The following is a 14,684-nucleotide window of genomic DNA, read 5'->3' on the forward strand; positions in this document are numbered from 1 at the left end:
CTACGAGTAAAAAACAGGAAATAAAGGAATTTAATATAACCATACCGGACAAAAATATCACCCTTACTTCTACCCCTATCTCCCCCCTCCCAACAGCTTCTGTAGCCTTGATATTGGCTTCTATTTTATTTGCCGTGACAGTGTATCCACAAGTTATATTTAGGTATTCCTTATCCAGCTGTACCCATTCATGGATGATTACATCCCAGACAGCTACTAAACTAATGGGATATGGGAGCTAGGTTTCAACCAGTTGCCCCAAATAGTTGCAGACATTTTCTGTGGGGTTAACGTCGGGTGATTCACCGCACCAATCGACATGCGATAGGGTGTCTGACTGTTCGTCAAATCAGGAACACACATGTGCAGCCCTGTGTACACGGCTGTCATCATCTTCGAAGAGGAGAATGTCCACAGCATTCTAATCATGAAAATGTAGATGAAAGAACATCATTTGGTTATGGAGAGTATAGAAGTAAAAAAAAACTGTCATTTTTATGGTAACTTGAATGAGTGCGTCCACGTCGTGGTATGAAAAACAAACACACACACACACACACACACACACACACACACTCATCACAGAACCACCTAAGGCCAGAAATACAATGTCCACGCAATGCGGGTTAAATGCATCAGTCGGCCGTCGGTGTACCACTTGAAACTGTCGCACTATTAGTCGCCTCCAGGCAGATATTGTCTCTTGAAGACAGCTTCGTGTGCCACTGTAAGCAATGGCGTTTTATGAAGTACTCGCCTCCAAATACCAATTTCATGCAGCTCCATTCTTAAAGTTCGCTGGAAGACCGGTTGAGATGGAACTGCATTGACTGACAGCAGTTCTGTCGGGTTTGGTGCAGACTGTGATTGTCAAACTATGACACGTCTCATAACAAAGTAGATTTTAACGATTCTTGTTCTTATGGCGTGTACCATGGCTGCGACTAGTACACCATTCCTTGTAGACACGTTGAATAGTGCGCCAACAAACGGGGTCATTTCATTTAAGATGTGGTAAAGGGCACGTCCTAACACTCCATTCACCTCGACTTCTTTTAGCTTGCTTCACCTGGAAGGTAATATGCGACACCCAACTCGCTCTATTTGTCCACGAGACCCAGAAGTCAGTACACACCGGCTACCAGGTTCATGCAGTGTTCCTTAATTTTTGGAAGGCATTCAATTCAGCTCCGCACTGCTGCCACACAATGAAAAAATACGAGTACAGAATGTCGGACCAAATGTGTGAGTGGATGAAGAGTTAGCAGACAGAACACACCGTGGAATTCTCAACGAATAAACTTCAGACATAAAAGTAACTTGAGGCGTACCGCAAGAGAGCGCTACAGGATCGTTAATTTTCTCAGTGTATATAAACTACCTAGAGCATAATGTCGGGAGTACCAAGAATCTTTTCGCGGATAATGCAGCTGTATACAGAGAAGTCTCAACGCGAGAAAATTGTAGCGAAATGCAGATAGACGTGCAGAGGGGGCCACGCTTGAATTAGGGTGAACAAATGTAAGGTATATGCACAAATAGGCAGAAAGATACGTTCTCGTGTGACTACACGATTGCAGAACAATCACTGGAACCAGTCACATCCATAAAATACCTAAAGATATGCGTATGGAGCGACTTGAAGTTGAACCACCACATAAAACTAATCTTAGGCAAGGGACAACCAGACATTCGTTTGCAGATTTCTCCAGAAGCGAAGTTCACCTACAGAGGAGGTAGCTCACAAAACCCTCGTTCGACCAATACTTGAATATTGCTCGTCAGTATGGGTTCCGTGCCAGATGGGACTGATAAAGGAAACAGAATATCGTAAGACTGGCGGATTCATTTACCAACCGCGGAAGCGCCACGAGAATACCTAGCCAACTCCAGCGGCAGGCACTAAGAGAATGAAATGACAATGAAATCCAGACCTTTAGCTGCTTAAAGGCGTTGATAAATATCAACGGGGACAGTTGAAAATATGTGTCTCGACCGGGACTCTAACCCGGGATCTCCTGCTTACGTGGCAGACGCTCTATCCGTCTGAACCACCGAGGACGCAGAGGAGAGTGCGACTGCAGGGACTTACCTCTGGCACGCTCCCCGTGAGATCCACATTCCCACCTTACTGTCCACACACTACATTTGTAATGCCTCGAGTTCCGGTCGGGGCACACATTTTCAACTGTCCCCGTTGATATTTACCAACGTCTGTAAGCAGCTAAAGGCCTGGATTTCATTGTAATTTCATTCTTCAATAGCTGCAAGATCACCAATGGTATCTGTCCTTTCAGACATGTCCGAAAGAACAGATACCATCTTCGTATGGACACTAAGAGAGGGCGGCAAGACGGGCGTTCTACATCACGATGTGTCTGACTGCTAAAATTCCGAGAGTTCACGTTCCTAGACTGCTTCCTGCTACATATATCTGGCGGAATGATCATAGAGATAAAATTAGAGATATTAGAGTCCACGCCGAAGCTTACCGGCAATATTTCTTCCCGGGAACTGTTCGCGAGCATGCGGAGTGCAGATATAGATGTAGTTCCACATTGAAGAAAATACATTTTGTTATGAAGTATAATAATAACTGTGTATATTTGCTAGTTTTCCCGGACTATATTTGAGGATGGTTGTCTTTTCTTCCTAGCTGCTGTGACAGATTGTTATTTTTCCATGTGTGACTGAGACTATGAATAGAAAGGCCAGTGGCGTCAAGTGTCTTGTTCGCCACACAAAGATTAGGGTTGATGTGTAGAATTGCGCGACGCATGTCGAGCTCCAGCTGTCAGCCCAAGGGTATCCGCTCGTTCGTTTTTATTGCGGCAGAGTAGCTGGCTCGCCTCGTATAGCAGTAAGTGGAGCAGGCTCGATAAATCATATTCTGCACGCTGTCGGCTCCACTTTTTGCAGAAGTAGACCGACTGAGCCCAATCTATTGACAGCTGCTCCATGAAGGATGTGTCGGATATCGGCACTAAATAGTGGGAATAACGCACGACACTATACGAAACGCCCCAAATTATTATACATCTTCGTTTCCATTGCTTTAGAAATAGTAAATATTTTAGAAGGTGGTAGAATAGAGTAATTTAATCGCATAAAACATTTCGCGTAAGGCATGTCCAATTTTCATTGTTCTCTGTGATACAGCTGGTCACATTAAAAGTTCTCATTTCACGTGTTGGAATTCCAGTTGCTATGGGATTATTTATGTATTCTCATTTTTGTTTTGAAACACAGGCTGTACTTTAGTTTGCACACTGCATCGTTTAGGCGTGCTGCACGTATTAGGTCAACAACTTTGCTTTCGCCGTGCGACGAAAGAACTGGGCGTTTTTTGACTCCTCAAAAAACGCCCAGTTCTATACGTATTTGGAATGTTTTGTTCGAATTAGTGAAATTTCGCACTTGCTCATACGACTGGAAGTTTTGGTCTGCCAGGCCGTATGCCACTGAACGAAAAAGGTGGTAATCATTCCATTTCCCATTTTCCACGTATGTTTTGACGGGGCGCATTGTCATAGTGCAAAATCACAGTTTCGTGTCTATCGCTGTCTTGTGGCCGTTTGTCTTTCAGTGCTCGCCTCAGACGCATGAATTGCTTTCGATAACGACATTCTGTGATTGTTTCGTTCGAGAGACGTTCAAATCACAGTTCTTGAAGCTTTGAAACTGTTCCCTCCACGTTCTTCCTGTAGTAAGTGCCTCACCACAGATGTTAAACATAATTTTATGAGCCTCAGCCACAGATTACTTCGTGTTAAAGCAGAAAATTAAAACTTACCGCAAATGACGAGAACTGGGTTCGTAACTTGACATATTCAATCGAGATTAACATTGTAACGCAATTACAATGCAACTAATATTTTGATTGTGTTTGTATTATGTTTAGGAATCCCTGAGCTTATTTTGTGGCACGTAGGACGTACCACATGTACTACCACTTGAAGCTACTGCCATGTATTGCAAAACGGCGGGAGCAAAGTTGTAGACCTAATATTTACAAATCCTGAGTATGCCGTATTTGGTATTTGTGTATGGATGGAACTACTACCACCACCACCACTTGTAGGGAATACAGTTGTAGACGTTATTTCTAATGGCAGAGCACGATACTGAAGAGTGTTTACTCGCGTTTTCATTAAACTGCGTGAGACTGGTGCAGTGCCCAGCTGTCATACTCGAATGAACAGTGTGTTGATGAGGTACAGGAAATTATCCAGTTGGTAGAAACTATTTAAGAAATCGCCGAATATTTTCATTAATACTGTTTACTGACGACGCCACTTTCACTCTTGACAGTATCAAAAAATGGTTCAAATGGCTCTGAGCACTATGGGACTTAACTTCCGAGGTCATCGGTCCCCTAGAACTTAGAACTACTTAAACCTAACTAACCTCAGGACATCACACACATCCATGCCCGAGACAGGACTCGAACCTGCGACCGTAGCGGTCGCGCGGTTCCAGACTGAAGCGCCTAGAACCGCTCGGCCACTCGGGCCGGCTTGACAGTATCGATCGGCCGGCTTGACAGTATCGATAACACTCGTAACTCAGAATGGTTCGCCCGCATCTCGTGGTCGTGCGGTAGCGTTCTCGCTTCCCACGCCCGGGTTCCCGGGTTCGATTCCCGGCGGGGTCAGGGATTTTCTCTGCCTCGTGATGGCTGGGTGTTGTGTGCTGTCCTTAGGTTAGTTAGGTTTAGGTAGTTCTAAGTTCTAGGGGACTTATGACCACAGCAGTTGAGTCCCATAGTGCTCAGAGCCATTTTTTTCAGAATGGTTCTCCGACTAAACACCACATGCCTTTGTCGGGATAAATTTTCGAGAAAGCTTCTCTGTAAATGGTTGGTGTTGTATGACAGGCAATAAGTTGAGCAGGCCTGTTGTCGCAACATCTTATACGGCATCGTTGTTTAGACTTTCTTCGAATCTAGCTACCAGCCTCGTTAGACCAGGTTCTTTTGGCTACAAGAATTGGCTTATTCTTCCAACAGGACATAGTCCGTGCACATTCTAGTTGCCAACCAAATATTCTCTGGAAGATTTATCAGTGAAAATAGTTGAAAATCAACTTTGAACTAAATCATTTCGGTTTACTTAACACTTTGTGGCCGAGCGGTTCTAGACGCTACAGTCCGGAACCGCGCGACCGCTACGGTCGCAGGTTCGAATCCTGCCTCGGGCATGGATGTGTGTGATGTCCTTGGGTTAGTTAAGTTTAAGTAGTTCTAAGTTCTAGGTGACTGATGACCTCAGATGTTAAGTCCCATAGTGCTCAGAGCCATTTGAAACTTTTTTTTTTAACTTAACACGTGTTAGTATATGTTTTGCGGTCATATACTAAAAGCTGTATTTTTGGAACAGATAAAAACTACACATATTTGGAGTGTTTTATTTGAATTACCATTGTACCATTTAGACTGCCATCGATAAAATGGGAGCCAATTGTCCTTCCACCTATAATGCCGCACCATACATTAACCCGCCAAGGTCGCTGATGTTCCACTTGTCGCAGATATCGTGGATTTTCCGTTGCCCAATAGTGCATATGATGCCGGTTTACGTTACCGCTGTTGGTGAATGACGCTCCGTCGATAAATAGAACGCGTGAAAAAAATCTGCGATCGTCCCCGTAATTTCTCTTGTGCCCAGTGGGAGAACAGTACACGACGTTCAAAGTCGTCACCACGCAATTCCTGGTGCATAGAAATATGGTAAGGGTGCAGTCGATGTTGATGTAGCATTCTCAACACCAACGTTTTTGAGATTCACGATTCTCGCTCAATTTGTCTGCTACTGATGCGCGGATTAGCCGCGACAGCAGCTAAAACACCTACTTGAGCATCGTCATTTGTTGCAGGTCGTGGTTGACGTTTCACATGTGGCTGAACACTTCCTGTTTCTTTAAATAACGTAACTAACCGGCGAACGGTCCAGACACTTGGATGATGTCGTCCAGGATACCGAGCAACATACATAGCACACGCCCGTTGGGCATTTTGATAACAATAGCCATACAGCCACACGATATCGACCTTTTCCGCAATTGGTAAATGGTCCATTTTAACACGGTTTTTTTATGACGAAGCAAATACGTGATACGACGTACTTACACGGAAAAAGTGGTCCAACTAAAGCATTCATATTTCTTTACGTACTACACGAATATGTAATAAAAATGGGGGTTCCTGTTTAAAAAAAAAACAGTTGATATCCGTTTGACCTATGGCAGCGCCATCTAGCGGGCCAACCATAACGCCATCTGGTTTCCCGCTTCAAGCTAGACGAGTTTCGTTCTTTGTAGTTTTTTCGTTTGATGCTTATTTCTTGAGATATTTGACCCGGTCACTATCGATGGACCACCCTGTATATATTGTGTGTGTGTGTGTGTGTGTGTGTGTGTGTGTGTGTGTGTGTGTGTGTGTGTCTCCAGCACTAATAAATGTAATTGTTTTTTTGCTGTTGCTGGCTCGCTAGAGCGCTATGGCGGTCAGGTCTGAAAGCACGTTCCGTTTTGCGTGGTGTTGCAGCTGCAGAGCAAGCGGGAGCTGTTCTTCAAGAATGAGCTGCCGGTGACGTCGTCGTCCGGCCCCACGTCGCTGCCCAACAGCATCAGCAACAACAGCGGCGGCGGCGGCCCGACGCACAACGCGTCGACGCCGTCGCCCGCGGCGCCCGCCCCCGCGCCGAGCCCGCAGCCCGCGGCGCCGCCGCCGGCCGCCCCCGCCGTCGCCAAGGAGCTGCAGCTGCAGCGGCCGCCGCCGCCCCCGCAGCCCGACAACAAGGAGAGCTACGCGGCGGCGCGCGCCGAGCGCGACAAGGATAGCTGCGCCGCCAGCAAGACGGAGCGCGAGCGCGTGCCCGAGCGCCGCACCAAGGAGCTCGACGGCTACGTCGGCTTCGCCAACCTGCCCAACCAGGTCTACCGCAAGGCCGTCAAGCGCGGCTTCGACTTCACGCTCATGGTGGTCGGTACGTCACGTACTCCATTACTGTCTCGCCTGTCTCAGATGTTGGGCTCGTTGCATGCATACCCTAAAAGCTGAGGTTCTGCACTACGTTTACACGATACTCCAAAAACCGGATATCGTGAACTGATTTCCCAGTAACCAGTCCTACTTGCTCGTGTAAACTCTTGTATGTCGTTTCTGGAAATGTTACTGTAGCTGTCTCTCTCCTCTTCTACGGGGTGTTCATAAAGTCTCACCGCAGTGCCGTATGATTGTTAGCTGCGCGTGCCGTATGCCTCAGTGAATATACCGAAATGAAAATCAGTGAAATACACGTTATTAATTTTTACAGATTTTCACATTAAATGTTGAAAGTGCCGCCGCCTCCCCCCCCCCCCCTCCCCCTCTGTTGTTGAATACACAATTCCATTCGTCTAATCATGTTTACGAACACAAGCTGTAACATTTCTTCCGTAACAGAAGCAATGAAAGTGGATATTACAGTTTTCAATTCATCGATGGATTTTGGATGGTTTTTATCGACAGTTGCTTTCGCTGCACCCACAAGAAAAAGTCAGATGGTTTTAGGTCAGGCGATCGTGGAGGCCAAAGTCCCTGTAAAATTGTGCCATCACCGAAAACATCAGTAAGCAGTGACATTGAAACGCGAGCTGTATGCGCGGTTGCACCATCTTGTTGAAAATAACCGTTCAGTATTTCACTTAACACAAGTTCTCCTATGAATGGGTACATAATATCACTGCAGTATCGGTGTGCGTATATTGTTTCGTTGAAAAATATGGGACTCACAATCCGACGTTTAGAAATTGCAATCCAAACTCCTATTTTCACAGAATGACGTGGTTCCTCACGAATACACAATGGATTTGCAGTACTCCACATACGAGAATTTTGCAAGTTAATGTACCCGAATAATTGAAACCACGCCTCATCAGTGAAAAACGTTTAATTGATAATATCCCTTCCATTTTGTTGAACGAAATTTTTGAACCATTGACAATAATGCGGTCTCTTGCCATGATCAGTATTTTTGAGTTCTTGCACGACTGTCACTTTGTAGGGGAAAAGCTCTAATTTTTTACTTACAGCTGTGTGGGCCGTTCCGACACTAACATCAATTTCATGGGCGACTTTTCTTACTGACTTGTTCGGACTCATGGACATTTTATCGGAAATGTCGAGTAGTTTATCCTTAGACAAAACGCTAGGACGACCACTTCTCGGCGCGTCTGTCATCGAAATTTGTTAACCAAATCTCGCACAGTATCGCAATGTGGGAGTGTTGTCTCCGGGAAAACTGATTAAATGTTTGACGAACTGAAACTGTGTATTTACCGCCGTTCTTCAATGGTTAGCATTTTAACAGTGACAAAAACGAAAGAAACGAAAAAAGGAATTAAACTTAAACGTTCACGTCAACACGTAACAACACACACCAACTATATTACTGACGCTGGTTCAAAAATGGTTCAAATGGCTCTTGATTTCTCAGGTCATCAGTCCCCTAGAACTTCGAACTACTTAAACCTAAATAACGTAAGGACATCACACACTTCTATGCCCGAGGCAGGATTCGAACCTGCGACCGTAGTGGTCGCGCGGTTCCAGACTGACGCGCCAAGAACCGATCGGCCACTCCGTCCGGCACTGACGCTGACTGAGATAAACGAAACAGTGCAATCTTGGGAGAGTCCACTTGAAGGGAAGTAACGCAGGCACGCGAACAATCATACGGCACTGCGGAGAGACTTTTTAAACACCCCGTATAATCGATTTTCGCTTCCATGTAAACGCACAACAACCAATGCGCTTGAATTGTCACGTTAAGTCTTATTTTAGAAAATTTTCGACTAATTTGGACGGAGTAACTTTTTGTTTGCTGAAGAAATGATAGAAACAGAATGAGCATGAAACTGTGTGCCTCCAAAGTATAAACGAAGAGAAAAAGCAGTTGTGCTGGCCGCAGCAGGAACTTGAACAGGTTATTTTCAGAGGCGATTTACACCGAGTGGACAAAACGGATGGGATAGCGACATGCACAAACAATTGGCGGTGGTAACACGTATGCAAGGCATAAAATGGCAGTCCGCTCTCGGAGCTTTCATTTGTACTCAGGTGATTCGTGTGAAATCGTTTCCGTCGTGATTGTGACCGTACGATGGGCATTAACAGAATTTGAACGCGGAATGGTAGTTGGAGCTAGAATCATAGAACATTCCATTTCGGAAATCGTTAGGGAATACAATATTCCGAGATCCACAACGTCAAGAAAGTGCCGACATTACCAGATTTCAGGCATTACTTCTCACCACCGACAACGGAGTGGCCGACGGCCTTCGCATAACGACCGAGAGCAGCGTCATTTGCGTAGAGTTGCCAGTGCTGACAGACAAGCAACGCTGAGTAAAATAACCGCATGTTGAACATAGGACGTAGGTATCCGTTAGGGAACTGGTGAAATTTGGAGTTAATGGGCTGCGGTAGCAGACGACCGACGCGAGTGCCGTTGCTAACAGCATATCCCCTGCAGTGCTTCTCCTGGGCTCCTGACCATATATGTTGGACCATAGACGACTGGAAAACCGTGTCCTGGTCAGATGAGTTCCGATTTCCGTTGGTAAGAGCTGATGGTAGGTTTAGAGTGTGGCGCAGATCCCACGAAGCCTTGGACTCAAATTGTGAACAAGAACGCACAGTGCAAGCTGGTCTCCGCTCCAAATGGAGTGGGCTGTTTGCATGGAATGGACTGGGTCCTCTGGGCTAACTGAACCGATCATTGAATAGAAATGGTTATATTCGGCTACTTGGAGACCATTTGCAGGAATTCATGGACTTCATGTTCCCAAACAACGATGGAATTTTTATGGATGACAGTGCGCTGTGTCAGAACATTCTGGACAATTCGAGCGAATGATTTGGCCACCCAGATCGCCCGTCATGAATCCGATCGAACATTTATGAGACAATCGAGAGGTCAATCCTGCACCGGCAACACTTTCGCTATTACGGACGATTATAAAGGTATCATGGCTTAATATTTCTGCAGGGGACTACCAACGACTTTTTGAATCCATACCACGTCGATCTGTTGCACTACGCCGAGCAATATGAGGTCCGACATGCTATTAGGTGTCCCATGACTTTTTGACCGGTCTAGCAAAACCTCGCACTTTAACATGTAAACGTGACGCCGAGAAACAGTTCCCGATACTCCATTTTCGCTCCCAAAAATTCTGTCTTACATAATCGTAACAGTAGAGAAACTTTGTATTTTGTTAGGACCACGTTTCAGGACTATAGTCCTTGCGGCTAAAGAAGTGAACTGACATAACAGATCACGTAAGGCATCGGTGTTGCCGCAGCTGTATAGACAACTCTTTATTTTCAGTGACATGGATTAGGTACCGCCAGCAGCCGTGATTCACAGATGAAACCAAAAGCGCTGCCAGCTGCCACAGTTGTTCTTGCGGCGTACAAAGATTAAACTTCCAATGTCTTCGAAACAAAATGTTTAAGATCAGTGTGCGTTAATATTTTGTGTTTGTGTCAGTCAGCTTGGACGTATAATGCTAAATAAAATGAAAAAAGAGGGATTTTATCAGTTAGAAGTGGTGACATGTATGTTGGGAACTAGACAGAGAAAGTGATCAAGAAACAGACTGGAAAGGAAGGCATTACTGTGACCGTATTGGAACGGATGACGTTGGGAAATGTGTAGCCAGACGAATGTATGGTGAATGAACAAGGAGCGTTATTTGTTGGATTGAAAGAAGTAAGAAAGATCGAAACGACGGATGAATTGAATATGAGTAGATTGCATTGGAAAAGATGCGACAGCAGCGTGGATGCTTGCTGCTGAACACCCTATTGTGTGGAAAAGTCAAAAGCAGTCCTTTATGAGCAGTGAATATAATATGGTTGCTGTCAATCAGGATGACGATTATGATAGTGGTCATCATAATGACGACGATGGTGAGCGAGATTTTGATTGCGACGACGACGACGACTCATTTAGGCCCAGTACGATCGTACGGCTAGCTAGCTGAATAATTGGCTATGTTGAGGAATGTCTCTTATCATGGTCAAATATAAGGTCGTGGAGAAACTTTCGTGTGAGATAAGCTACTGACAATAACCAGTAATCTAAATTACTTAACAGCTACCTGGTTCATGGTTCACGGTCCCTCTTGCAGGAATATTTTCAATATTTCATGTAATTAATACAGAATTTAAAAGATTTAAGAGGTATAATATTACGTTAAAGGCTTGACACAATAAGACCAGTGTTACAGGTGTAAACCGTGTGTGCCTGTCTTGAAGCAACGTTGCTCGCTGTGCCCAAGTTACCCCTGACTATTAATCCAGTATTGGAAAATGAGAGCGAGAGTCCAACAAATTTCACACACAATTTCAACCTTTTCAGATAATTTTTCTCACCGAAACCCTCACAAAATGATGAAAGGAGAAAAAGCCTTGTCGCTTACCATGTTTTCGCTGTTTGTGCAGTAAAAACTGCAGCATCATGCATGATGTTTTAATTAATTATTTCTTTAGTATCAACCCTATTTGGAACATATTCTGCAGACAGTATACACATATACCACTGAATGTACCAGCAAAGCTATACAGCTGTAAGTTCTAGATCAGGAGATATTACATCATAAATACTGGGGTGCGAAAAAACTTACTTTTTTTAAAAAACGGAGTGGAAATTACCCGGACCATACTCGCCCAGTATGCGGTAAAAAGCGCTTAGCGACTTCCATCAAACTTTAAACATAATTTCAAATATTTTCTAAATTTTTACTCGCTTAAATACTTAACGTACAATACTTAACCTATTAAATCATTTCTGAAACCATCAGACATTTGAAACTGCTTTATACGCGGAACTTTGATTCTTTAAAGTATCGGGGGCTGGGGATTTGCTGGTTTGTCTATAAGAGATGTTGTAAGGAAAAGTATAAAATTTTTCTATGGTAAAAATGAAACATACCCTCACCTCCTTTACTTTGTTTCTTACTCTGAATACTTTAATTTGCAACAGTTTTCCGAAATATCTCAGTCGTACTCTCTGCAAGAGGGTTCACTTTGCAACTTTGTCATTACTTGTGTCATCGGTTGTCACCCTGCTGTTCACAGTTTGCTCAGATTATCACTGGCTTACACCATGTAGCTGGCTGCGATGACATTGAGCAAGATAGCCCAGTGGTTAACGCACTAGTCCCGCATCGCAGTCGCGCCGTCCATTTTCAGGTTTTTCCCTGATTTTCTACAAACCGCGTAACTTTGAATAGTGCATCGTTCCTTTGAAAATGACATCGTCCATTTATTCTTCCCCCAATCTGAGCTTGCGTTCTGTCTCTGATGGCGTTAAACTCCAGTCTTCCTTTGTCAAAAAAAATGGTTCAAATGGCTCTGAGCACTATGGGACTTAACTGCTGAGGTCATCAGTCCCCTAGAGCTTAGAACTACTTAAACCTAACTAACCTAAGGACATCACACACATCCATGCCCGAGGCAGGATTCGAACCTGTGACCGTAACTGTCGCGCGGTTCCAGACTGTAGCGCCTAGAACCGCTCGGCCACTTCGGCTGGCTTCCTTTGTCATCGCAAATAATATTTCTTGGGCGGCGTGCTTAAAATCGTAGAATGTCGTAGAGCGGTGGCACGATAAATCGGAAGACAATTCCGAGGCTTTCTTTTCCGATGATTGACGGCAGCAGGCATCCATATTACCTACACAGGGTGACCCAAAAGTCTGTTAACGTTTGCAAATGCCCTAATTGACGGAATAATGTAGGTAGAGAGATAAAACTTGACACATACGTCTGAAATGAGATGGGCTTTTATTGAACCCAAAAACAAGTGCACAAACCGGCCTGCAGATGGCGCTGGACAGCGGGGTGCTGCTTTCCAAACCGTCAGCGTGACGAGTGCGAGGTATGCCGGTGTGCTGCAGAACCACATCATGCCTTGCCTGGCTGATGAAACCTACTGGAAGTTACGTCCTTTATGCAGGATGGCGCTCCACCCCGTATTGCTACATGTGTGAAAGATCTACGCACACCGTTCGGTGAGGATCGCGTGCTGAGTCGCCACTTCAGTCGTGCTTGGCCTCCCAAGTCCCCAAACCTCAGTTCGTGTGATCATTGATTGTGGGGTTACCTGAAGTCACAAGTCTAACGCGATTGTCCGAGCTCATGATGGATGCTAAAAGACAACATCCAACTACAGTTTCTCACTATATCTACTGATAAGCTGTACAATCCTGTTCGCAACATTGTCTCCCGACTACAGTTATTGCTGATGAATGACAGCCGACATGTTGAGCAATTGTTGTGAAGAACATAATCTTTGTTAAAAATCAGTTGTTGTGCTAATTATTGCTTTTGTATCATGTGAAGCGTCATATGAGGGGTCGTTTTGTGCGTTTTTTGGTTTCAGTAAAACTCCATGTCATTAGATGCATGTGAGTCAGTTGTTACCTCTGTTTACATTATTCGACAAAGTATTGAATTTTCATATGTTAAGGGACATTTGGAGCACCCTATACTTTAAATATACGACCTGTCTTAAAATACTAGCTTACGGCGTTTTAATTACGCAATAAGTAAATAGAAAAAGTGCGGCGATGGTCACCATTTGTTCGTTCTTGACATTTACTTTACACCGGATGTGTCCATTATCCAAACGCATCGTGCATGCCGACTGCATACCGCACGCGGCCGTCATGGACTAGCGTACGATGAGGACACCATTTAGAGATGCGTGCAGTCGTCCCGAGGCGCGAGATGTATAATGAAACTGAACCTATCCGGCACGACCGGTTGGTCAAGGAGACTAGAAAAAGACGATATGGTTGGCCATTTGAAAGTTCCTTATGGAGCAAATTTCGGGCTTCCAAATGAAATCTTGGGTTCATACTTCTTTGCAATTCCTTTCCTGTAAAATTGTAGTAGTGCAACAGTTCCCTATAGAAGATGGTTCAGAACCCGAAACCCGACTGCCCTGCCAGACAAATAGTAAACTTTTGGATTAGCATCATGAAGCGGTTGTCATATTGACCGTTTTTAAAATCATAAAATGCCACTATACAGTACGGTTGTGAAGTTTGGCCAGTCAGTTTTTTTAAAGTAGGCAGTCGCCGATGCTGATATCATCTGCTAACTGCATGTTGCTATGATAGACAAATTCTTCTCTGTACATACTTAGAGAGCGATGAGTAAGTATAGAAAATAAGTGTTAGGATGAAGGTCAACAGTACACTGATAAGCCAAAACATTATGACCACAGCCCATCGCGATGTTGGACGCCGCCTGGTGGCATTGCAGGCACGTGACGTGATAACAAAAGTATTTAAGCGTGGCAGACATGGACGGGGAGTGACCCTACCGAAGATATAGGCTGCAAATGGGAAAATCCATTGAGATAAGCGACTTTGACAACATTATTATTACGCAGAGCCTGTGAACAAATATCTCGAAAACGACAAAGCTGGTCGAATGTTTACGTGCCAATATCATGGGCATCTACGGGAAGAGGTAGGACGACAGTGAAACTACCACTAGGTGCTAAATGGTCGGACGTCCTCGACTATTCACAGAACCTGGGGTTCGGAGACTTGCCTGCTCTGTAAAGCGGGGTAGATGGTGGTCTGTGGCATGTCTGCCGAAAGAGCACAATGCTGGTGCACGC

At 44.7% G+C, this 14,684-nt stretch overlaps 1 protein-coding gene across 1 annotated transcript in view; it reads left to right on the forward strand.

Annotated features, from left to right (window-relative positions):
* Positions 1–6,753: 6,753 nt before the first annotated feature.
* LOC126190779 (protein peanut) overlaps positions 6,754–14,684 on the forward strand; it is a 160,815-nt gene continuing 152,884 nt past the window's right edge. Inside the window, exon 1 of the mRNA XM_049931320.1 lies at positions 6,754–6,986. Within this exon, the coding sequence (XP_049787277.1) occupies positions 6,977–6,986 (10 nt within the window). The 5' untranslated portion in view covers positions 6,754–6,976. The remainder of the gene's footprint in view (positions 6,987–14,684) is intronic.

This window comes from Schistocerca cancellata, chromosome 6 (genome assembly GCF_023864275.1).
Source record: "Schistocerca cancellata isolate TAMUIC-IGC-003103 chromosome 6, iqSchCanc2.1, whole genome shotgun sequence".
Classification (NCBI taxonomy): Eukaryota; Metazoa; Arthropoda; class Insecta; order Orthoptera; family Acrididae; genus Schistocerca; species Schistocerca cancellata.